The sequence below is a fragment of the Balaenoptera acutorostrata genome, chromosome 15 (genome assembly GCF_949987535.1).
Source record: "Balaenoptera acutorostrata chromosome 15, mBalAcu1.1, whole genome shotgun sequence".
Taxonomy (NCBI): Eukaryota; Metazoa; Chordata; class Mammalia; order Artiodactyla; family Balaenopteridae; genus Balaenoptera; species Balaenoptera acutorostrata.
In genome coordinates, this window is record NC_080078.1 from 19,834,867 (window position 1) to 19,860,956 (window position 26,090).

Sequence of the window (26,090 nt, forward strand, 5' to 3'; positions counted from 1 at the left end):
TTAACATTGAGTTTTGAATTTTGTTGACTATATTTTTCATTTTAAAGTTCTAATTCTTCAAGTCTGCCTTTTTTGATAGTGCATTATTCTTTTTAGTATTTATTTTTTAATGTTTTTAATCATTTATATATACTTATTTTAAGTCTTTGTTAGTTAATTCTGTTTTCTGAAGTTCTCTATGAGAGTGGTGGGAGTTTCCTTTATGGTGGATTGTTTTGCAGTTTTGTATTGTGAGCTTATTTTAAGAGGGACTTTATCTGTGGGACTTCTGGGGATTAGGAGTGAGTCTCCCAGAGAGTATTACCAAGCCATTTTAAACTAAACTTTCTCAGTTTGAGGATTCCTGGACCACACAGAGAATCAACTCAAACTTCAAACCCTCATGAAAGCAGGTCTATATTTATTTGTGAACTCTCAGGGAAATGTTTTACTTTCCCAGATACAGAGGCCAATCCAAAACAGAAGGTAGTACATTAAAAAAATATGTGTGTGTATATATATATATATATATATATATATATATATATATATATATATGAATATGTATATGTATATGAAAATTGGAAATAAGGATATATCCAATTGCCCAGTCTATCAGTTTTAAGCTAATTATTTAATTCTTATGTAAGTAATTTATTTACATTAGTTCAAATGTCAAAAGTATAAAACAGTATACAGTAAAGTCTTTCTTCTGCCCTTGTCCTCCTCCTCCTCCTAATTTCCACTGCTCCCAACAGGTAACCACTGTTACTAAGTTCTTGCTTTTTTCCCTAGGGGTATTTTTATACAAACATGGTGATAAAAATATTTCCTCTCCCTTTTTTACCCAGATAGTAACATACCATACCAGAAGTAGTGCTCTATGCTTTGCTTCTTAACAAGGCATATTAATAATAAACCTTGGAGATCTTTCCATGTCAGTCCATAATAAACTTGATTATTCTTTTCATTATCCCTGTGTATGATTGTACCAGTGAGTTGATGGACATTTAATCTGCAGCTGTTTCATTACAGTTTGCTCTAGGAGCTCACAGATCAATTCACAGATGCTATTTTCTTTCACCTCTTTTTTCTTCAATGACGTATCTTCTCTTCCACTTACCCAGGATCAACTTGCAGCGGATATGTACAATTTTATGGCCAAAGAAGGGGAGTATGGCAAATTTTTTGTTACGGTAAGCACTTTGCCCTGATGAGACGTTAAAGCATTGTAAAAGTTGAGTCATTTTAGCTTTTTTGCAAAAGATGTCATTTTTGGTTTTGCTCAGCCATTGTGTGTGTGTCCATCCAATGCTAACGTTACTTTTGTTTTTGAATGTGGGTCTGTTCTCAGTTATTAGAAGCTCAAGCAGATTACCATAGAAAAGCATTAGCAGTCTTAGAAAAGGCCCTTCCCGAATTGCGAGCCCATCAAGGTAACGTAACCTGCGTGCTGGCCTGATGCCTCCTTCTCGCCTCTGCCACTTCTGCCTCTGTTGTTCTTTACTCAGCTCCTTTGCATGCATTTCCTTTGGACAAAGCCTCTCTGCCTAGGCAGGCACTATTTCCCAGCACACTTTCATCTTCCCTTGCTGCATTCTCTAATTTCTTCCAAACGCAAATTAACATACTAATGAAACATTTGCAGTTCTTCTGAAATCTTCAGTTGAAGAGAAAGCTGCACCCTTTGGGGGAAGCATCTGTTTTTCTATCTTCTAAATAGGCTCAAAACATTCTAGCCTCTAATTATCTTTTTGCAAATCAGTTATTTGTTTCATAGGGCTTAATTCTAGCCCTGTGATTCCAAGAGCATACATCCTATGAAAAAAATTTTGGACTTCCCAAAAGGAATTTTAGAAGCCAGTACCTGATACCGCATCATCAGGCACATAATCAGTGTGATTGAATCGTGAGACCATGACCACCTCGTTCCGATCTTGTTCTCATCAGCACTCACTTTGCCCACCATATTCAAGCACATTGCAGATCCTACCCTCAACTTACGAGTGGACCAAACTTTCCTTTGATGTTTAGTTTTAGACTGAACATTAACTCTTTTGATTCTAATTCTCTCTGATTTGCCATCAGAGCATCTATCAGCAGAGATCAGTAAATGATCAGACATTCCTCTGTCACCTTTGGACCTGTTATACTCTTTTGCTTATGGTATAGTCCTGACATTTGGAACTTAGGTGCCCCCGACAGAACCACTGGTCTCAAGCTGAAAGAGGATCAAGCCAGATGCTGTGTGTGATGACTCTGTGATTGTGAAAGAGACTGAGCATGTGTGTGTAGGGGGCTGGTTATGTCTGTGCGTGCACACTGGCCCCTCAAGAATACCACTCCTCCTCCCCTAAATTGCAGGCGATCCCAACAGGGTGTGACTTTGTGCCTGAAAGTCCTTAGATTTTGGAATCAGAAAATTCTATTTAGGACTTCCCTGGCGGTCCAGTGGTTAAGACTCTGCGCTTCCACTGCAGGGGGTGCAGGTTTGATCCCTGCTCGGGGAACTAAGATCTCGCATGCTGCACAGTGTGACCAAAAAAAAAGAAAAGAAAATGCTATGTCTTGACTGACCCCTTAGCCAGATCTTTAGCCATCTCGAGTGTGGTGGCTCTGATTTGCTGGTCCAGTCTTCAGAGGACGAGCTGCCCCTGCTTTCCAAAGTGATCCCATTTCCTAATTCGTGGGTAATGGGGTTGAGTCAGAGCGCAAAGGAATGAAGCTGCTGGCGAACTGTCAGCCTCGCAAGGGGCCGACTCTTGCTGGCCCAGGTCAGAGCACCGGGAGCCTGTATTTATGGGGTACCTTCTGTGTGCGGGGCCCTGCACAGGACGCAACAGTAAACATCATCATCCTAGCCTTTGAATGGCTTTAAGCCTGGTTTGGAAAGGTTGATGAACGGGCACAAAAAAGAGAAGATTTAAGCAGCGCCACGCCCCTCTTTTTTAAACTCCCATTCTATTTTTACCCAAGGCTATTTTCCCTAGAGAAGTATGTCAGAAAGTCATGGGGAACAGGCAGGGGCAGGGAAGAGGTTTAGGCTGGAACAAGGGAAGCTGGTGTGTGACGGGGAGCAGCCAGTGAAGGAAAGGAGATTCTTCTTTCTCTCTGAGGCTGCCGCCTTCACCCACGCCTTGGAATTCAACCCTTTTCACCTCTGCCTGTCCTCAAATCTGCCTCTCGTCTTAGTTCTGTCTTCCTCTTCCTTCTCTGTTTTCAGAAAGACTCAGAGTGTCCTTACGGTAGGAAAAAAAAAACTGGACCCTCTGCCCCGTGCCCTGTGCACCCTGGTCTCACACTCTCGGTCGGCTGGCCTTAGTTCGGTACCTGCCTGTCCTCAGCGTGATGCCCCGTTTCACTGCATTCTCCTTCGTTTTCCTGGGAGGTTCTTCGAATGACTCATTTCCGTCGGCCACCTCCGTTTTCTAACCACGTCCCCACCCCTAACACTTTGCAGTCTGGTTTCTACTCCCAATCACTCTGCTATTAAAACAAACAGACAAAGAAACATTGCAAGTCCCAATGGGTGGATGATTCTGATTGTTAGATTCTGGCATTTGACGTGGCTTGAGCCGTCTCTTCCTTGTCAATTTTTTCCCCTCGTTTCACTCGATTGTTTTCTGTCATTGTTGAGGCGGTGTTTCCTTCATGTCTGTCCCCTCCTCAGAAGTCAAGCCTTTCCTGAGATCCAGTCCTTTCTCCTGTGTTCTTCTCCCTCCCTCCCTCCCACCTTTTCTCTCAAAATCCCCTCATTTTGGTGGCCTCCACTCACACCTGCATCTCCATCCTCTCAGCCTCAGCGTCAGTTCCCTTTGATGACTGGCTGTCACCTTAAACTCAGCGCATCTCAAGAAGCAAACTGATGCTTCCCCCACACCAGCTGGCCTTTCCTCCCCCCTCGTCACCTTGGTACCTCCTTTCTCCAAACAATCCAGGTTTCAAACCTTGGAGCCATCTTTTCCTTCCTTTCTGATACCCTCTGGCCGGGTTCCGTGCATTTTCCCCTCTGCTGTGCCCTCCTCTTCATTCTCACTGTCCCGCTCTACTCCGTGCCCCTGTCGCCCGGTGCACAAGTGTGGAATAAAGTGTCCATCCCCAGACTCAGGATCCCTGGTCTTTTCTCAGCCTATGTCCTCCTGGTCTATTTAATTCCTGTCCGTCTTCTAAGACCTTCGCCAAGCTCCCCTTCTTTGAGAAGCCTTCTCTGACAACTGAAGCCAACAGTGAACACTTTCGTCTCCTGAATCACTCTAGCATTTATGGTCTACACCAGAAGTCGCAAACAGCCATATCTCATTAAAAAAAAAAAAAAAAAATTTTTTTTTTAAAAACTAATTGCCATCATTTAAAAATCAGACTCTTTTCACATAACAGTGCTAACTTCTGGCTTCTCTTGGAAGTCCAGAGGGCCTGGTGACGCTGGATCTGCCTTCCCACGTGGCGACATCGCTCTGGCGCCGAGGAGCAGCCGCTGCGTCTTGGCAGGCCACGCCCTCCCCACCCCGATCCCGCACCTACAGGGCCCATCCGGCCCCCGCAGACGATTGTGTTTGCGACCCTAGTCTATACCATTTTTCTGCCATGGCTTAGCAAACGTGTCTTGTCTTGTTAATTGCTGTTGTGCGTCTGCCTGTGTGTCTTGTGTTTTCTTCACACTTCGACTGCTCTCACCCCAGGGGTGGGGGGCCTCTGTGAACTCTGGGTGCCTGCTGCAGGGCCTCGCATGTCAGAGGTCTGTGGTTTGAGCAGCAGCCCCCGCGCTGGCGTTTGCCTCCGGAGTGGCCTCTAGGTCAGCGGCTCTCACATCCACCCTCTGCCAACAGTACACCGAGGTGGGGGAGGGGCACCCTGTCCAGGGTTTACTAGAAAGTTCCGGCAGGAGTCTGGACTGTGCCCGCCTCTCAGCATAGTAGGGTTGGGCATGGGGAGGTGATGGCAGGAGTCGTTTGCAGAACTCCCCTGGGTGATACTGATGTATCCGCCCAGGGGAAGGGTCAGCTGGCCCTTTTCTGCCTGTGTTGAGAATCACTGCTTTAGATAAAAGGGAGAAAGTATTCAAGGTAAGATCTGGCTTTTGAGAGGACTGTCCCAGAGCTCTGTCTTCTGAGAAGGGCCAGGCCCTTGGATGCTTCTTGTGTTCGGAATTCCACTGACCAGGGCCGGGGCTGAAGCCAGGGACGAGGGGCCTCCGGACAGTTCTGAGAGCGGCCACTGCCTTCCGCCCCCCCCCCCACCCCTTCCTTTAACCTTTACCCTACTTGCTCTTTCCATCAAGTTTTGACTTTTCACAAGCACACAGGTCTGCGGGTTTGTGGGATCTCACTTTCCTTCCTGTGATGGGCCCCGCCTGCTCTCACGTGTAGGGCAGTGTCAGAGCCACGCTAGGGTAACACTGCCTGCCTGGAATCCAGGATTCGAATACCAGAGTGGCTGAAGGACACATGTCCACAGGCTGAGAGGGACGTGAGCCCTTCCTGTCGCTGGAAAGAACCACGCTTCCCCAGTGGAGTAGAGTATTTTCCACCAACTGGTTTGCCCTCTTTGGCTTCTGTGTGCTTCTCAGTCGGTGCTGGATCTCTGCCCCCCACCAGGCAGGCCGGGCCCAACCACACCCTTCTTACTCTCCTTCAGTACATCCATGTCCTAAATGCCTGTTTCTGTTTCCCGCTTTATTGTATGTCTTTTTGCTAAGCTGCCTCAAATCTTTTGTGGAATGAAGCAGAGCATATGACTGGAAAATGATATGCAGTCTTGCTTTGCTGCTGTCGGCACAGCCTCCGGCCTCAGCTGCCTTGGGGCTGCATTCTCTCCTACTCAGAATCTTGGACTGTTTGGGGGTATGGTACCAGAAGTGCTGCATGTCCTGGAGATGTCGCCTCTAATAGGGGTTGGCATGGGCCCTCTCCAGTCCTGTATGACAATGCTTGGCCTGTGTTTAAATTTTTAAGAAATTATTTCCTTTTTTAAAGGAAGGAGTCTATTTCTCGTCCTCTAGGTAGGAGACCAGTCATGCTTTGCATGGCTAGATAAATTTCTGTGAAAACTGTGCTCAGATGGACCATTGGTTTTAGCACAAGGCAGCCCACCCGTCTCGGGTACATGCGGGTGTGATGCTGGGCCAGAAGCACCCTCACAGCTTCCACTGGGCATCTTGCATTGGGTGCCACGTGGCCGTGTCAGGGCGCCGATCCACTGGTCACCTCCCCAGCCTGGCACACATTTTGTATACCCTAGTAAATGGGAAATGACAAAAGCGAAGAGAATAGATGCTTCCCCCTTTCCAAGTCCTTGGCTACGGGCTTTAAAAAAAAAAAAAAATAATCCCCTTCAGTAGTTTGGGGGAGGAAATAACTTGGCAATGCCGCGAGGTTGTCAAGTGTCTTACTGAATGGTCTGCTGCTCTAGATAAGTGGGCAGAGAAGCCTGCCTTCGGGACGCCTTTGGAAGAACACCTGAAGCGGAGCGGGCGCGAGATCGCGCTGCCCCTCGAGGCCTGCGTCATGCTGCTCCTGGAGACGGGCATGAAGGAGGAGGTGAGGCCCCGCCGCCCCGGCCGGCCTCTGCGGACCAGTGGCTCTCAAACCGCACTCACCGTGACCACATTTCACACTGAGACCCTGTCCGTGTTGCCATGGTAGACCCTAAATGAAACAGAGGTTTCACAGAGCAGTATTTACCTTGCCTACCCGCAGTACACTCTGCCTTTTTCTTTTTGGTCCCATTTGATTATTTCATTTTACGCTGTGGTTGTGATTTGTGAAAATGAATTTCATGAGGTACTATAGAACCAGAGCTCCCATGAGCTTTAGTTTCTAATAATACGAATTTTATATTTGTGTTGTACTATGCAGTGGGGTGGAAGTGGGGGGGCATTTACATTATTTTGTGGAATCCTTACCCAGAAAACCCCATGAACCAAGCAGGGCAGGTCTCATTACTCTTTTTGTGTAGACAGGGAATTCAGCACACAAGGAGTTCATGCTGGGGCAGAGCTAGAATCAAAACACAAGTCTTCTTTTTCCTTTTGAAAGCTTAGTATTGAAGTGTAACGTACATATAGGAAAGTGCATGTATCGTAAGTGAACAGCTTGATCCATTTTCACCATCTGAACTCACCCATGTAATCAGCACCCAGATCAAGAAACCCCCTGGGGAACCTTCCTTGCATTTGCTTCCAGTCACCGCCCCCCCACCCTGACCCCATCAATGTGACCCCAGCTCCTAACAGCCTAGATCAGTGCTTCTCATCCAAGGCCAGTTCCACTGCCTCCGGGAAACATTTGGCAAGGTCTGCAGACATTTTTGATTGTCACAACTTGGGGAGCAGGGGGAGGAGTTGCTATACTGTATATCCAGGGGGTAGAGACCAGGGATACTTCTAAACAGCCTTCAGTGCACAGGACAGCCTCACAACAAAGAATCACCTGGCCCAAAATGTCAGTACTGCTGAGGTTGGGAAACTCTGCCTAGATTAATGTTGCTGAAAGCCCAAGTCTTATAACTGCTGGCCCAATGTCTCCATAAGGCCTGCTCCCTTGGTTGACCTTTCATGGGTTTTTCTCCAAGTAACATTTAGGGCAGTGAAAGTGACCAGTAGCCAAGCCTAACAATTTTTCTTGAGATTTCAATTTTTAAAAAATATTCCTAAATTTAGAAAATCCATGGCGATCAACCTGGTGGAAGTATGAAATATTGCTTTTAAATAGATTCCTAACAGGCATGGTTATTTTGGCAATGGGGCAGGGCACGAGCTAGCACTGATTAAAAATGGTCTGCTCTCTGCCTGACACTCTGCCGGGGGTACAAGCTCAGTCTTCTCTACTCCTCCCGACAGCCCTGCAGCTCTCCTGGATAAGCTGTGCTGGAGCTGGGAGGGGCGTGGTGGGTGGAAGGCTCTTCCATCAGATTTTTACTGCCACTCAGTGTAAGGCTCACAACTTGCACTTGCTACTAACGGCTTTTCATTGTCTTTAGGGCCTTTTCCGAATTGGGGCTGGGGCCTCCAAGTTAAAGAAACTGAAAGCTGCTTTAGACTGTTCTACTTCTCACCTGGATGAGTTCTACTCAGACCCCCATGCTGTAGCAGGTGAGCTCCAAGGAGGCGCCCTCAAGGTGGTAACAGATCATCAGTTAAAGATCCTATATTAAGTGACAGTTAAAATTAAATGGTCTCCTTATAAGTTTAAGTGACAAAACTGAAATGACAAATAAAACTGAAAAGCGTGTGTGCGTACACTTACACATACATATCTTTTCTATTCCTGTTTTGGGGGTTTTGTTTTGTTTTCCTGATTATTAAGTAAAGGTGAAGGTAGCTTATAATCCAAATGTTTAGAGGCATGCTTTTATTTTCTTCCCTTTTACCCCCAAATCTCCATCTGCCTAGAGAGATGATGTCTTATTAAGAAGATAGTTTTGAAACTAATTTTATTTTCTATTGATCTCTCAATATATTTTACAAGGGATGGAAATTGTTTTATGAGCATTTCATTCTCTAACCACTCCTGCCAATTCATGATTTATTCTATACATTGTGAACGGTTATAGTTGATATCATTTCAATTTGCAAAATAATATATCCTGAGAGTTCCGGCCTTGCCCCTTGTCATACTCAAAGAGGGTGTTAATAATTTCAGGTGCTTTAAAGTCCTATTTACGGGAACTGCCTGAACCTTTGATGACTTTTAATTTGTATGAAGAATGGACACAAGTTGCAAGGTAAGTTTAAAGAACACCTAGTTTTAAAAGCTAAAGGAAACGACGCAATACTCTGTCCCCTTTGTAAATCATCTTACCCTTGGGGATCATAAAAATAACATTAAAGGGCTTCCCTGGTGGCTCAGTGGTTGAGAATCCGCCTGCCAATGCAGGGGACACGGGTTCGAGCCCTGGTCCGGGAAGCGGAGCAACTGAGCCCGTGCGCCACAACTACTGAGCCCGGGTGCTGCAACTACTGAAGCCCACATGCCTAGAGCCAGTGCTCCGCAACAAGAGAAGCCACCGTAATGAGAAGCCCGCGCACCACAATGAAGAGTAGCCCCCGCTCACCGGAACTAGAGAAAAGCCCGTGTGCAACAGCAAAGACCCAACACAGCCAAAAATAAATACATTTATAAAAAATAATAATAATATTAAAATAGTGTATTTAGAGCTGTGTGGGAACTCAGCTGTGTAATAATATAATGTTACCATTATCAGTAACAATAGTTGATGTTTACTGAGCACTTACTGAGTGCTGAGTACCGTAGTAATCCTTATGCCCATTACTTCCTGTAGCCCATAATTAATGACATAAAAGGCAGAAGTTGTTGTTATACTTCTTTTACAGATGAGGAAACTGAGGCTGGGGGAGGAATGGCATCATATAATTGGCAGAGCTGGAATTCAGACCCAGAACTCTCTGCCCCAAAGCTGGAGTTCCTGTTGTTTATCCCTTCCCCTCCATTCCCAGCTTCCATCTGCCCGGAAGTCGTTGGTTTAGGCAAGGCAGTCTTGTTGCAGAAGTTCTAGAGGTTTCTCTCCAGCCGACCAGCCCACCTCCTTGTCAACTTGTCCCTCCCGGTTCTCACTCAGAGGTGCCTAATTCCTCACCTGTAAGGGAAGAGGAACACATCTCCCCTGCCCTCCCACTCCTCCCCACATCTTCAGATGCAGTCACCCGTTCCCATCAAAGAAGCCGTGTGCTCCGATGAGCTTTATGTCGTCACTTGAACCAGGCATTTGAGCTTTTCTCCATAGCTGTGGAGTGAGAGACTTTGTCCCTGGTAGGTGGTGAGGATTTTAAAGTCAGAGTAAGTTCTTGGTCTGGTTGTGTCCTTGGAACCCAGCCCAGGGCGCAGCCTGCCGTGATGCCTGTGTCTGTGGGGCTGGAGGAATGGAACCTGCCCTCTGTGTCAGGTCGGGGCTCTAGGACCTCTTATTGGGTGGGCGCCTTCGCTGCTCCTAGGCCTTGACCCTCCCCTCTGTTCTGAGACTCCCAGACTCATCCTGTGAGGAAATAAGCTGTAAAGGAAGGTATCCGTCCACTGGTGTGTTGCTTCTACACTTGAGAACGGTCATCCCCTCCTGGTGACACGTCGACTAGCTTCTAAAGTATAATCATGTTTAACCCCTACCCGAAGCTCTGCAGGCTGGTTCAGTTGTGGGGGAGGTTTTAAGTCCAAAGGCGTGTGGTGTGGGCAACTTCGAACGCTCTGTCCTGCTGGTGGGCACAGTTGACTCTGCTTTGCAGGCTCTTCGGGCCTGGGAAAGCTTGCACGTTGAAACTCTACAGCAGAAGACCTCCTGCAATTGCTTCACAACAGAAAGGGCTCCTTGGCCTGGAGCCTGTGAGCAGTACTGAGAGCAGGGAGAGACCCAGGGGTCTGGGTGCCGGGAACATCTGGCTCCCCGAGGCTGGACGTGAATATACACGTTCTCTAGACAGAATTTTCAGAACGTCTCCTGTGTGCCACGCATTGGTCTAGGTGGTTTCTCACCGTTCTGCCTCTGAAGCCTCACGGTCACTTGGCAGAATTAACATTCTTAATCCCCGGTTTAGCACATCAGGAGACTGAGTCTTGGCAAGGCTGACTAACTGCTCAGAGTATGTTAGTTAGTATCGGACTCCAAATTTCTTGCCCCCCAAAAATGGGCTTTTTAAGAAATTTTTATTTATTTATCTTTTTAATTTTGGCTGCACCATGCAGCTTATGGGATCTCAGTTCCCTGACCAAGGCTCGAACCCGGGCCACGGCGGTGAAAGTGCCAAATCTGATCCACTAGACCACCAGGGAACTCCCGCTGTGCTGTTTTCCAGCTGTGCCTTCTCTGTCAGTAGAGGCATTGCTGTTAATACAGCAGATGAACACAGGTGTTCCTAAAATGAGTACTAATAAATGGTTATGAATAAAATTTTTTTTCTCAGTGTACAAGATCAAGACAAAAAGCTTCAGGATTTATGGAGAACATGTCAGAAGTTGCCGCCACAAAATTTCGTTAACTTTAGGTATGTACGATTGGCATCCTGCAAATTAAGCCACCAAGCTACAGTGAAGAATGGTTTACTGCACAGCAGAGAGGCCGTTTAATTCAAGCATGTTGGGCGTATCAAAAAAATGCTCTGGAGAGTAACTCGGGTTTGCCAGGAACGGGATTTGATGTATATTACTGTGATGCATCTGAAGCACATTGATTGTGTCTGGCATTAATAGGTAGGTCGCCTGATCATTTTATCGCTGCAGCTATTGGGGGAAAAAAATTCTTGTGGAAAGGTTGACTGACAATATGTTGGATTTGGAGTCTAAATTGTCCAGTATCTAAAAGGCAAAAATTAAACAACAGCTGTACTTTCTGTAATATCTTTCATATATGGTACATAATTTATTTTAAGCGGAGCACAAATCATCCTACTCAATAAAATTTCAAGAAATGCAGATTATGTATTAGTTTATGGAATGACTATGTTTTTAGGAAATTTTACCATGGAATAAATTTCTAGGATTTAACCTCTATTTTCCCTTTAAAATATTTTCCCTTAAAGTATAACTTTGAAGAAGCATAGAGAGAAGGGTAAAAGGTAGCCCCAGGTAATAAAGTCATTTAAAACCAAAGAAAATGTTGTGAGAGGATTTGGTCCAAAATGACATACTTTACTGGTGAAATTTCTGGTATGTCACTTGACCGTTAATTTCAGTCTTAGGTCCTGTCACTAAGCTAAGCTAAACATTCTCTTTTAATATCTTAACTCTCAATTTTGCCTTATGAGTGCATTGATATTTATAATATTCCTTATTTGACTCATTTAACACACCCAGCTTGGAATTGCAGATACTCTTAGCCTATTTAGTGTCTTATGGTAGAAACTGAATTACAGTTCTTTTACTTTGGGATTTAGCCTTTTATGTTGTTTAATTTACTCATTATAATTTTTACTAATTGTTTGTTGAATAGGGAGGACATTCCCATGGTTCATAGTTCAAAGATGTACAGTGGAAAAAATCTCTCTCCTCTTCCTCTTTCCCAGCCACCCTACTTCCTCTCCTGAGACACAACCTATGTTTTCAGTTTCTTACATATCCTGTCAGCAAGAGTTGATACATATAGAATCAAATATATATATATACACATACATATGTATAAACATTTCTTTCTCTCACAGCTTTCACTTTTTAAAAAAACCAAATGGCAATGTATATTACATACATCATTCTCCTCCTTGCCTTCTTTGCTTAATATACATCCTGTAGGTTTGTCCATATCAGTACCTCTTACTTTTTTATGACTGCATAGTACTCCACTGTGTGGATATGTTGTAATTTATTTAATCAGCCCCCTATTGGTAGATAGTTGGGTTGTCCTTAACTTTTTGCTTTTATAGTGCTGTTCTTGTACATAAGAGAGTATGATATGATAGATTGGATATCTTCATAATTACTGCTTAAAGCATTTTCAAATACAGTTTCTTTTAAGCAATATACCTATACTTCTCTTTTTTTATTATGTTTGTATTAAAAACATTGATCCCATTGTTAATCATAGTATAATCTATTTCGGGGTAGATAGATAGGGCATAAAGGAGAAAAGGATGAGAAATACACAGCATATAGAGATCGAATCTTTGAGGTTTACGTTTGATCTGTTTTCTCCTTTCAAGCCCTAAACTATCTGTTCCCTGAAACAAAGAACACACGCTTAACCCGAGCCCGATTTGGATTTAGTCATTTAACAGCCTGCAGTTAGCACCTGAGCAGTCTGGAGCTGACCGCCCCCCGGGCAGGGAGATACTATTCCTCCAAATATTTCAGAGTAGATGCTCTCCCCCTTCTCTTTTGTTCCATAGGTATTTAATCAAGTTCCTTGCAAAGCTTGCTCAGACCAGTGACGTTAATAAAATGACTCCCAGCAACATTGCAATCGTGTTAGGCCCTAACTTGTTATGGGCCAAAAATGAAGGGTGAGTAATCATTTCCCATATCCTATTATTTTAACTTCTTTCCACCTGATGGGAACAATAGAAATGTAACTCACTTCTGAAGTTGATCTTTCCCCTTAGCTGACTTTCTCGGAACACTGCTGTGAGCTGGGTCCTGTCCCAGACACTGGCCACACAAAGGTGTAGGAGACCTTGTCCCAGTCCTCAAGGGGCCCCAGTCCTGGGCAGCCAGGCAGGTGGATGGCTATAGTGCAGTGCTAAGCTCCGCATACACGTCTGTGTATCACAGACGTTATAAAGGAGGAACACAGCTCAGGTTGAGAAGTTCAGGAGGCGATGGCACTTGAGGGGCTGATGGATGAATGGTTTCCCACGCGTGAGACCTGAATGAGCCCCACACGGCGGGTGTGAAAGGGCCTGGAGCACAGGGGCCGTGAGGCTGTGGCTGAGGTTTATGGAGCTGGAGCCGGGTTAGGAAGGGCCTCACGTATCTTGCTGAGATGTTAGGAACTTATTTTACGGGTCATGGGGGGAAGGGAGCATCAGAATTTCTCAGCAGAAGAATGACTTGATCAAATTGCATTTAGAAAGATAATTTGTTGGCACTGAGAGCTGTAGATTGACTGGAGGAGAGGGATCGGGGAGGTCAGCTAGAAAGCGTCTGGGAAATCACTCACGTTGTTGTCTGCTCTGTCTGGTGGCATTATGATGATCCATTTAATCCTCACAAGTTATCTTTCGGAGTTGGTGCTTTTGTCCTCACTTTTGCAGAAGAGGATGCTGAGGCTTAGAGAGGACGAATCATTTGCTTAAGGTTGCACAGCAGGGAAACGGTGGGGCCCACAGAGCCTGTCCTTAAGCTTCACCACCCTTCCCTGCCCCCCGTCACTGCTGTTCAGCTTTGTAAAATCATGAGCGGTTCAAATTTCCATCAAAAAATGCAGGGACTTTCTGAATCAAAATCTTTCTGTCTTTAACTCATTCATTCCCTCATATATGCTCACTCTTGTTTCAGAAAGTATTTATAAGATTCTTTACAAAGATCCAATGTCATAAAGCAAATGAAAGATAAGTGGATATAAAAGCTAACTACATAGTACATCACATCTTATAGCAAATAAATTCCAGGAAGACCAAAGAGGTAAATATAAAGAGTGATGTCATAAATATGGCAGGTTAAAAAATAAATAAATAAACATAAACATGGCAGGTAAATATTTATTCGCTTTTGGGATATAAACGAATTTTATAAACATAAAATCAGTTCTGGAAACAAATAGATTTAGCTCTGTAACAGCTAGAAACTTCTGTAAGTCAGAAAGCTCCTTAAATAAATGGCAATTCACAAACCAGGAGTTCCTCCAAAAACATCCAGATATATGAAAAGGTCTTGAAATCAATAGACAAACAGTACCTCCTCAAAAAGAAAACTTTGCAAAGAACACGAGTGGACCATTCCTCCCCAGTTCTAAGGTTCTAAGGTTCTAAGGTACTGGAGGGATCAGAATCCAGATGGGCAGAGGGAAGTGTGAACAGGTGGGGAGGGTAATTTACAGGCAGAGCTTGCATTTTAAGCTGGAATTTAAAAGGAGCTAGAACTTTCGCCTGGTTGGAAATTGGGGTGAAAATGTTCTCCCCAGTGGAAAGAGAGGTCAGAGTGATAAAATGAGGGAGGAGATAGGTTTGGGGCTGTCAGGTGTGGGATCCAGCCTATCAGGGATTCAGTGTCTTCATTTATAAGGCCTCAGAATAGTCCCCATGTTGTAAAAATTAAATGCAGGGAGGAATCTGAGGCTCTGAACATGGTAGGTGCTCAGTAAATGTCAGGCCCTTGCAGCTTGTCTGCTTTCCCGTGTTCTGACTCTGAACTGGACATGAGCCCCTCAACAGCAGGAACAACGATTCTTCTTTATTTTCTTCCTTGTGGGCCCTGGGCATTCGGACACAGTCAACTTCTGAACATGCATCTTGGGACCAGTCCACATACGTGCGTGACAGCCTTAATAATATGTGTAGATGCGGGGGCCCAGGTCTTCTGATGATACGAGGCACCCTGAAACACTGCATACGCTTGGCTGCATTCTAGGCAGAATGGGTTTGTGGTGATCTGGAGACTTAGAAGATGACTCCCAGGGGCAGGACTGTGCCAGTGGGTAAATGCAACCCTGTCCCCAAACAACTGAAAACCAGCATTTTGACACACTGTTGGTCACTGACTTAACGCCTAGTTGTTATCACAACACAGACTAAGAAGTGACAGCCGAGTCAGGGCAATTTTTCTTCCTGGGTGATCACTGCCACACCCCTAGGCCAGGGCCTTGTGGATTTAATTTTTGCATTCGTACTTAAATGTTTTATCCTTTAGATATAAAAAATTGAATTGCCCTGACTCAACCTGCAGAAATCAGAGGCTGCCCGGGGAGGCGTTTTAACTTTGTGAACTTCCTTTGCAGAACGCTAGCCGAAATGGCAGCGGCCACGTCTGTCCACGTGGTTGCTGTCATTGAACCCATCATTCAGCACGCCAACTGGTTCTTCCCCGAAGGTAACTGCCGCTCCGAGTTCATTGGCTCCAAAAGCACAATAATATACAACAACAGTATAAGAAATCTTTTTAAAGAAGCAGATACTTCAGTAATCCCTTCATGATTACATAATTGGCTTCACTTTTTCACGTTTCTTCGTATTTTGACAGAGCAATAACCACATTATTGTGTATTTCACTTTGTTTCACTTAACATAGAGTCATTCATTCAGCCCGTGTACACTGAACACTCACTAGGCTCATATGTCTGCTGGTAAGACATGCTGTCTTCCCTGGAGGAACTTGGTCACTGGAGAAGGAGGCTTCATCCTCAGAGAAATTGTAACACATGGCACATTAGAAGGAAGATGGATGGGGAATGAGTTGACAACTCATGCTGGGCACAAAGTGCCAGGGATTGCTTTATAGAAGAGGTGACCCTGAATATGCAGGGATCCTCAGAGGTTCCGTGGCTCCCCTCGCGGGCACTGGTTGGGCAAGTGCTGGGAGTCTGGACCTCCCACCCCAGCTTTGCCCAGAGCAGCCCTGCTGTCAGCCTCTGGCGTGTAAGCTCCATGAGGCCAGGACGCGCTCACCTGTTCTTTACCACTGACATCCACCATCAAGAATCACGCCCCACTCATGTAAGGTTGCGCAGTAAATGTGTGATGGGTGAATGAATATTGTCATTCTGTCCAAGATTTCCTTTGAGAAAATGAGTCTTCAAAATCTGCTATGGGCAGTATGGAATTGATGTTGCCTTTTATTTCTATTTAATATCAAGCTGTAAATATCTTATTTTTTTATGATTCAAATAAGTATAACCCATGCTCACATTCCTCTTCTGTATTCCATGATTTTTTTTTTAACAAAAAAAGAAAGCAGGGGAGTTGTGTGACTTGGATTCTGAACCCCTATTTCTGGTTTTCTTATTTTACCCGCCACCCTGGTTTGGTAAACTGTCCTTTAAGAAGGTGAGAGTGCCCGGGGCTTCCACCTGTGAAATAGGGAGGGCTTGTGGATGGAAGAGTGAGGCTCCTATTCCAGTGGGGTGTTCTCAAGCTCCCTCAACCCCTGTGCCCTGTGTCTCATATACACTTGTTTCTTTCTTCTGGCAGAGGTGGAATTTAATGTCTCAGAAGCATTCGTACCTCTCACCACCCCAAATTCCAATCACTCATCCCACACTGGAAATGACTCTGCCGACTCGGGGACCCTGGAGAGGAAGCGGCCTGCCAGCATGGCGGTGATGGAGGGGGACCTGGTGAAGAAGGAGAGGTGTGTGCAGAGCTATTGACTTTCACACCGGCGATAGATGGCTCAGAGAGGAGTCGGTGGACCCACCGTCCCTGGTCCTGCCTCAGTGGACTTGCCACTGGGGAGTGGCCTGCACCCAGGCCTGTTAAGAGTCCAGCTAGTTTCAGGAATTCTGCTTTAGTCCAATCCAAACATTACTCTGACCCCAAAGTAGGTGTGTAGCTTGTCAGTTAACAATCATCCCTGACGCATTCAAGCTTTACTTGGTGGTCTCTGATAAGCCCTACCCAGTAGCATCACACACATGTTACAAATTCACCTAAATGTACTTGGTTGGGGAAAAAGAGAGAAAAAGAAAAAAAAAAAGTTAAATATTGTGGACATCTGTCCAGGAGTGAATGTGAGAACAACCTACCTCTCGCAGTGACATGTGCGAGTTGGTGTTTGAAGACATATATTCTTAGTATAACCTGGCCCTTCATTGGAAGCCAACCATAGAAACCTCAGTTTTTGCCAGTTCTGGAATCAAAAAAAAAGTCTGTGTTGGACTTAGTGAGAGACAGTACTAGTCTCTATTACTAGGCTCCTTGGGTGATTTGTGGGATTTTCAAAGATTATTAAGGCTATTTGTGATTTTTGCCTTCAGATGCCAATCTATCTGACATGTGTGCTGAAGTGCCACTGGGTTCACCAATAATGCTGAGTTAGACGTCATGTGCTTTTCTCGCATACATGCAATAATGTTACTGAAAATAGTTTTACATGAAAACTAAACAACAAGCTCTTATTCTAATTGCCCAGTCTTATAGTGTGGTCTGTTTTTTATTTTGCCTTTTTTTTTTTAAACCCATAGCAAAGGAAAAAGCTTTACTTTTCTTTTTTTTTTTTTTTTTTTTTTTTTTTTTTTTTTTTTTTTAAAATTTATTTATTTATTTATTTAGTTTTGGCTGTGTTGGGTCTTCGCTTCTGTGCGAGGGCTTTCTCCAGTTGTGGCAAGCGGGGGCCACTCTTCATCGCGATGCGCGGGCCTCTCACTATCGCGGCCTCTCTTGTTGCGGAGCACAAGCTCCAGACGCGCAGGCTCAGTAGTTGTGGCTCACGGGCCTAGTTGCTCCGCGGCATGTGGGATCTTCCCAGACCAGGGCTCGAACCTGTGTCGTCTGCATTGGCAGGCAGATTCTCAACCACTGCGCCACCAGGGAAGCCCAGCTTTACTTTTCTATTCTGTCACTTCTCTGAACCCACATTCCCACATTCGGAAGTGCTTCCTGATGACAAACTCTGTCCTCCACAGAATTAGCCTTTATGCATTTTAAGTTACAAAATGGAATGTTATGGGTCTAGTTAGCACACAATAAACAGTTCTTAGACATCTTCCTGGATGGATTCCCCCCACCAACTGACCCAGTAGCCACAAGCTCAGGGAGCCACGTGTCTTTTTATTTTTTGAACTGGAAAAAAGTGTTAAAGTTCATACACCAGTGGGCTTCAGTGAAAAGTGAATATCCCTTCTAACCTGTCCTCCAACCACCATCCCCTTCCCCAAAGCAACTATCTTTCCAATCCTACACATCCTTTCAGATACATTCTTTGCATACGCATAGACCAGTGTTCGTACATCTCAGCTCAAGAGGCGGTGCGATGTGACAGGCTTACGTTGCCACTGGTGGCACTTCTGCACTCAGCTTCCACCCTGATGCCCAGACACACAGGTTCGAGATAATCGCCTTGTACATCGTACTGTGGAAATAAAAACACAAACATGATGTCACTTACTCAAGATGAAGCCTGCCCGTTTGCTTTCAGCTGCTCATACCCACTTTGAGAAAGGCCAGGTCCACGTTTAAAGCGCACTTGAGTTGCTTGCCTGGGTAACAGGAGTGACCATTAATCTGGTCCTTGCCGCTTCATTGCATGCTGGGCAACTTGGGTGGCTGTCCCTGCGTGTGGGTTTTACACGCGAGGACCGATGGGCTTCTGTGTCAGTAGTCGGCTTGCATGGTGTGTTGTTGACTGTTTCTTCTCTCTGTGTAGCTTTGGTGTGAAGCTTATGGACTTCCAGGCTCACCGGCGGGGTGGCACCCTAAATAGAAAGCACATATGCCCTGCTTTCCACCCGCCACTCCCGCCCACAGATGGCAGCACCTTGGCTCCAGCGGGCCCAGAGCCCCCTCCCCAGAGCTCTAGGGCCGAAAGCAGCACAGGGGGTGGGACTGTCCCCTCCTCTGCGGGCATACTGGAGCAGGGGCCCAGCCCGGGCGACAGCAGGTAAGGAGGCCAGCATCTGCTGGCAGTGGGTGCCAGACACCCCAGCCTTCTTGCAGGCGCTGGCCTGTGGGCATGGCCTCCATGCCCCAAGGATCACTAGGCACGGAGTGAACCAGCTTTGCCTTCACTCCTCCGGTTGGCAAAGGATGGAAAAAAAGACTGCAAATTGCTTGCTTCCTTTCCTGTTTTCAAGAGAAAGCAACATTTGTTTGCATTCTTTACCATACTGCTTTGGGGCTGGAAGCCAGAAGCCGATAGGTGTCTAGCAGTCTCATAAGCCTCTCTTACCTGTTTGGTGTGTACTCGTTTTTCGTGTACCATTTGCTTGTTGTCATTCAGTATGCTAACTAGTAAACATTTGAATGCAACAAGTTAGTGAAGTTATTATATTCCTGGCATTCACTCACTCATCCATTCATTCATCCGTCCATCCATTTATCCATCATTCATCCATCCATCCATCCATCCAGTCAGATTTACTGAATAACTGAGTACTGAATAATATGTGCTGTCTCTGCTATACTGAGCATCCCCCCAACCCCCTGGCCTTCAGTCTTGTAGGGCAGGTGATACACGAGTACAAGATAGAAAATGTGATGATAGGTTTTCTTAAAAAGCTCTTTTGTTGCTTCACCTTTTGATTAACCACCTGGAGTGGAGTAAGAATATATAGCAACTTTAAGGAAAGATACCTTTGAAGTTGAGACCTTTATTTAATTTGCACAAATTCAGTTCTCCACTCTGAGCCAGGCAGATGACCACCAGAGGCCACTTCAGGTGGTATCTCGGGTCGTTCAGAACAGGCAGCTGCTGTAAAAGATGAGCCCCTCTAGTACATGCTAACATTTTTATTGCATTTGGTCAACCTTGGCCACCTATAAGGCACTAAATGATTATATATAAAGTAAAATAAATGATAAAACAAGGATGGCCTGTTAATCGTGTACTTTTTTTCCGCCCAGAGCTGACTGTGCCTTGGGAGAACTCCCTCACCTCTTCTTCTTTGGGTGGAGGGAGAGTGCCTCGTGCCGTGTGAAGCTAGCTGCTTAGGAGATGGGAATCTCGTTAAATCCTCGTAGCTGAACTCTGAGGACTTTGTGCATTCCTGAATACCTTTCTACCAGCATAATTTGAGGAAATTCACTTTTTTGGTTAAAAATATCTAAGGCTTCAAACTCCCTAGTGCTTCACGTGCACGTCGTAAGCTCCACGTTGGTCTTTCCGTAACTGCTACCTCACGTGTATTCGTTTGGGCTTAAATCTTTTTCTTGGAGAAAAAAAAGTCTTAGCAAACTCTTACACATTTTCATTTACCTGTAGCGTTCAATTTGTTTAATCAAGGCTAAATATATTATTTAAGACAATAATTAGTCTTCACTGCAGAAGGACAAATAGAATGTCAGTTATCAATTTGCTCTTTGTTTCTTTTGCTCTGTAGATATTTTTGCGTGCATCTCACTAATGCCGTTTACTCTTTGGTGACCTTGACAAATTGTAGCTATAAAGTTCAGTATAAAAAGTTCTGAGCCAGGAATTAGGAAGCCTGAGTTCTGATCCCTACCCCAGTATTAACCAACTCTGGACCCTGAGCAATCACTTAGCCTCTCAGAGTTTCTCTTTCCTGAAGTCCAAATTATTGATAATAATGGAGCACTTTGTAATTTAGAGTAGTGTTAGTATTTTCCTATTGCATTTGCTTAGTTTTGTGCAATGTATATGACAAAAATTGCATTATTTTGAAGTCCAAAAACCCTTTCATGTTTTTAAATATTGCCCAATTTAAGTACAAGCACGCTAGAACTTGAAATGGCCTCTGTCATGATATTTAAGTGGCAAAGTAGTTGGAAGATAGTCTGATGCCACGAATCTCATACAATCTGTGGTCCTGTGTGGCACCAAATATTAGCTTCCCAGACCCAGTGTGAGCTATTTAAAATTTCAGATCACCTCCTTGGCCGCTGCAGTGAAAACTCTGGAATCTGATATTTTACAGCATGTGCAGCTTTTCTAGCTGGGAGTGCCTGACATCTAACTTGGCTTCTGCTCCCCTTAGCCCTCCAAAGCCCAAGGATCCTGCGGCTGCACCTGCACCCGGGAGAAACAGCAGTCAGGTGGCCCCCGGCCAAAGCCAGGCCCAGGCCACTGCCGGCTCCCATCAGCTCGCCGTGGGCCCTACGCACAATTCCGCCGGCCCGAGCCCTCACACGGTGCGCCGAGGTAAGTCACCACCTTTACTCCGCGCGCCCTTGGGGAGGGATGTGCAAACCTTCCTGGGTCGGTGCAGGGGTCAGGTTGAGAAGCTTGTTCTGATGGTTCCGCGTCTGTTATAAAACGGCAAGCAGAAAAACCAGTCGTTAAGGAAAAGAATCATTAAAGGGAGATGGAAAAATGGGGAGCAGGAAAGCAGACGTTTAAGAATATGTTCAAGCTACAAAGCTTAACAAACAGTCATTTCTGCAGAAACGCCCCCCCATTTTCCAGGAATCTGGTGCTCCAAGCCCTCGCTCTGTTTTGGAACTGCCACGGCCTGGCCTCTGTCCCAGCCACGCTTCGTGAGTCTGGGAACACTCGCACCCTCTGGATTGGGATCAGGCCCTTCTAGTTCCCTAGTCACATGTAATCTGAACTGCTACTACCTGTGCCCTCGTGGTCCCCTACCCAGCAGCCGGGGAAATGGCGTTTTTTTCTTTCTTTCTTTCTTTCTTTTTTAATTGAATGAAGGATTCTTTAAATTCTATAGTGCTTTACAATTTTCAAAAGTTTCACACAAATGATTACATATAATCCCATAATAACCCCTCCTTTTTTTCCCTACTCCTATCTTGCTCCTTCCCCCTCCCCTCTCCCCACTGGTAACCACTAGTACATTCCCTATATCTGTGAGTCTGCTTCTTTTCTGTTTTATCCACTAGTTTGTTGTATTTTTTAGATTCCACACATAAATGATATCACATAGGATTTGTCTTTCTGTCTGACTTATTTCACTCAGCAGAATGCCCTCCAGCAGGGGGTGGCTTTAAAACACAAAGCAGAGCGTGTCATCCTGGCTGAAGCTCTCCAGTGCCTTCCATTGCAGACCTCCCACCACATACCCTACGTGGCCTGGCCACGTGGTCTGGCTGGGCCGCCTCTGAGCCCAGCTCTTCCCCTGCCCCCTCACTCACGTCAGCCTCGCTGGTCTGCGCTCTGCTCCTCAGTGCACTAACCTTATTCCCTCTTTAGAGCTTCCACACATGTTCTCTTGCAGAACATTGTGTCCCACATCTTCACATGGTTCCTTCTTTTTTATTTTATCGGGGTAAGAACACAACATGAGATCTACCCTCTTAAATATTTGTGTACAGTATCCAGTACTGTACTCTTAAGTGTACAATACAGTATTGTACTCTAGGCACAATGATGTAAAGCTACCTGACATAATTGAAACCTTATGCCTATTGAATACCAGCTCTCCATCACTCCCCATCTCTACTCTATACCCCCAGCCCCTGGCAACTCCCATTCCACTCTCTGATTCTAAGAGTTTGACTATTTTAGATACTTCATGTAAGTGGAATCGTGCAGTATTTGTCCTTCTGTGACTGGCTTATTTCACTTAGTATAATGTCTTTAAGGTTTGTCCATGTTGTTATATATGACAGAATTTCCTTCCTTTTTAAGGCTAAATAATATTCCATTTTATATATATATATATATACCACATTTTTTTAATCCAGTCATCTGTCAGTGGGCATATAGGTTGTTTCCATGTCTTGGCTATTGTGGATAATGATGCTTCAGTGACCATGGATGTGCAAATATTCTCTTCAGGATCCTGATTTCAGTTCTTTTGGATAAATACCCAGAAATGGGATTCTTGAATCAATATGGTAGTTCTATTTTAAATTTTTTTTAGGAGCCTCCATACTGTTTTCCATAATGGCTGTACCAATTTACATTCCCACAAATAGTGTATGGGAGTTCCAGTTTCTCCGTATTCTCACCAGCACTTGCTATCTTTTTTTTTATATTAGCCATTCTAACAGATGTGAGGTAATATGTCGTTTTTGGGTTTGATTTGCATTTTCCTGATTGGTAGTGATGTTGAGCACCTTTTTATATGCCTGATGGCCATTTTTATGTCATCTTTAGAGAAATGTCTATTCAAGTCTTTAGTCCATTTTATTTTATTTATTTATTTATTTTTGGCTGTGTTGGGTCTTCATTGATGTGTGTGGGCTTTCTCTAGTTATGGTGAGCAGGGGCCACTCTTTGTTGTGGTGTGAGGCCTTCTCACTGCAGTGGCTTCTCTTGTTGTGGAGCACGGGCTCTAGGCACGCAGGCTTCAGTAATTGTGGCACGTGTGCTCAGTAGTTGTGGCTCATGGGCTCTAGGGCGCAGGCTCAGTAGTTGTGGCACATGCACTTAGCTTTTACGCGGCATGTGGGATCTTCCTGGACCAGGGCTCGAACCCGTGTCCCCTGCATTGGCAGGTGGATTCTTAACCAGTGCACCACCAGGGAAGTCCCTTTAGGCCATTTTAAAATCAGGTTGTTCGTGAGACTTCCCTGGTGGTCCAGTGGCTAAAGACTCTGTGCTCCCAATGCAGGGGGCCTGGGTTCAATCCCTGGTCAGGGAACTAGATCCCACATGCCACAACTAAGACTTTGCATGTCGCAACTAAAGATCCCGCATGCCACAATGAAGATCTCGCATGCAGCAATGAAGATCCCTGTGTGCCGCAACTAAGATCCAGTGCAGCCAAATAAATAAATAAATATTTTTTAATCTTTTTTTTAAAAATCAGGTTATTCATTTCTTTGCTATTGAACTATAGGAGTTCTTTATATATTTTGGAAATTAACACCTTATCATATACATGGTTTGAAAATATTTTCTCCCATTCTGTAGGTTGCCTTTTCATTCTGTTGTTTGCTTTGTTGATTGTACCAAAGCTTATTAGTTTGATGTAATCCCACACATCTATTTTTGTTTTGTTGCCTGTGCTTTTGGGGTCATATCCATGAAATCACTGCCAACACAAATGTTATGAAGCTTTCCCCCTGTGTTTTCTTCAAGGAGTTTTACACTTTCAGGTCCTATGTTTAACCCATTTTGAGTTGACTTTCGTGTATTGTGTAAGATAAGGGTCCAATTTCATTCTTTTGCATGTGGATATCCAGTTTTCCCAGCATCATTTGTTGAAGAAACTATCCTTTCCCCATTGTGTATTCTTGGTACCCTGCCGAAGATCAATTGACTGTATAGGCATGGATTTATTTCTGTTCTCTCTATTCTGCTCCACACATGCTTCCTCCATCATTCAGGTCTCAGCTCAAAGAGTACTTCCCTGGTGAACCCTCCTTGACCACCCAGTCTGAACTGATGACCACCTGCCAACCCCACCACTCACATAAATTATTCTCTGTCACATCACTCTATTTCTCTCAGAGCCTTTTCCTCCATCTGAAATTTTTAAATTTGTTTTTTAGCATATTGCCAGTCTCCCCTAGTAGCTCTTAAAGAGCTGGGATTTTACCTGTCTCATGCACTCCAGTATTCCTAGCCCTTGTCCTGTGCCTGTCACAGAGAGGGCACTCAAACATGTGTGGTCTGAGAGCTCCAAGTGCCTCTTAGATCTGGAACAACTTGGGATGATTTAGCTGTCCCCCACCATCTGGGACATTTGGCAATGTCCCCAGACGTTTTTGGTTGTCACAAGCAGGGAGGGGTGTGGTATTGGCATCTAGTGGGTGGAGGCCCGGGATGCTGGTAAACATCCTACAATGTGCAGGACAGCCCCCAGCAACAAAGAACTATCTAGCCCAACATGTCATTACTGCTGAGATTGAGAAACTCTGGTCTAGAAAGGGACATGATTTACTGAAAATGCTTCTAAAGCCAATTAAATTCCATGTGAACCATGGTGCCCTGTCTTAACTCCCAACTGCATTTATCGGAGGATGGATAATCTTCAATATAAAATGACATATATATTTTAAAATTTTTTGAATTTTATATAATTTTAGACTTAAAGGAAAGTTGCAAAAGTAGTATAGAAAATGCCCATATAGTCTTCACTGAGCTTCTCTTAATTTTACTATCTCACAGAACAACTACTGAAATCAGGAAATTGACACTGATACAACATTATTAGCTAAACTTCAGGCTTTGACCAGATTTCCGAGTTTTTCCAGTAAAGTTTTCTTTCTGTCCCAGTATCAATCCAGAATCCCATGTTGCATTTTCTTTGAAGATGTACAATACAATGTGATGACTTAATATATGTATACATTGTGAAATAATTACCACAGTCAAGTTAGGGGGTTAATATCCAACATATATAAGAAACTCATACAATTCAATAGCAAAAAAAACAGATAACCCAATTGAAAAATGGGCAAAGGATATATTTCTGAGTCCATATCACTTTTTTTTAAAATTTTTTTTAGAAATTCACGTTCTTATTTATTGATTGATTGATTGATTGCTGTGTTGGGTCTTCGTTTCTGTGCGAGGGCTTTCTCTAGTTGTGGCAAGTGGGGACCACTCTTCATCACGGTGCGCGGGCCTCTCACTATCGCGACCTCTCTCGTTGCGGAGCACAGGCTCCAGACGCGCAGGCTCAGTAATTTGTGGCTCACGGGCCCAGTTGCTCCGCGGCATGCGGGATCTTCCCAGACCAGGGCTCGAACCCGTGTCCCCTGCATTGGCAGGCAGATTCTCAACCACTGCGCCACCAGGGAAGCCCCCATATCACTTTAATATCTCCTCTTTAACCAGGACTGGGGAAGTAGAATAAATAACAGTTTTGCTATTGAAAAATCTTAAGAAGGCTTTCCTCTGAGCCACCACCACCTTCATCTGTATCCCAACTGGTGCTCAAGGGAAATTAGGTCTTTTCTACCTGGATTCCAGGTAGAGCCCTGCTTTCAGATTGAGGTTCCTTCGTAGCCCCATTCGGAGTCTTTCCTGCTTCCTTTTTCCTGCAGTTATAGATCTCAGGAAGAGTTTGATCCTTTGTGTGCCATCCCCCACCCTGGCTCAGCCTCCCAGCACCTTCATGGTGGGCTTAGACAAGGCCTGCCTTTCTCCCAGCCTGGCCGCCACGTTGGACGTGGCCAGTGTGGGACTTGAGCCTTATCACGCTACTCTCATGCTTCCTCT

At 44.8% G+C, this 26,090-nt stretch overlaps 1 protein-coding gene across 5 annotated transcripts in view; it reads left to right on the forward strand.

Moving 5' to 3' along the window:
* ARHGAP17 (Rho GTPase activating protein 17) overlaps window positions 1–26,090 on the forward strand; it is an 88,994-nt gene that overhangs the window by 52,814 nt on the left and 10,090 nt on the right. For 4 of the 5 annotated variants that reach the window (XR_009005347.1, XM_057528785.1, XM_057528786.1 and 1 more), the window contains exons 8-18: window positions 1,107–1,175; window positions 1,334–1,415; window positions 6,388–6,515; window positions 7,957–8,068; window positions 8,619–8,700; window positions 10,889–10,969; window positions 12,803–12,916; window positions 15,349–15,440; window positions 16,538–16,697; window positions 18,711–18,944; window positions 20,998–21,161. Coding sequence is in view for 4 of the 5 variants with exons in the window: in XM_057528785.1 (XP_057384768.1) it covers window positions 1,107–1,175; window positions 1,334–1,415; window positions 6,388–6,515; window positions 7,957–8,068; window positions 8,619–8,700; window positions 10,889–10,969; window positions 12,803–12,916; window positions 15,349–15,440; window positions 16,538–16,697; window positions 18,711–18,944; window positions 20,998–21,161 (1,318 nt within the window). In the remaining variant the exon portion in view is untranslated. The remainder of the gene's footprint in view (window positions 1–1,106; window positions 1,176–1,333; window positions 1,416–6,387; window positions 6,516–7,956; window positions 8,069–8,618; window positions 8,701–10,888; window positions 10,970–12,802; window positions 12,917–15,348; window positions 15,441–16,537; window positions 16,698–18,710; window positions 18,945–20,997; window positions 21,162–26,090) is intronic. The other variant, XM_057528787.1, reaches the window with a different exon arrangement.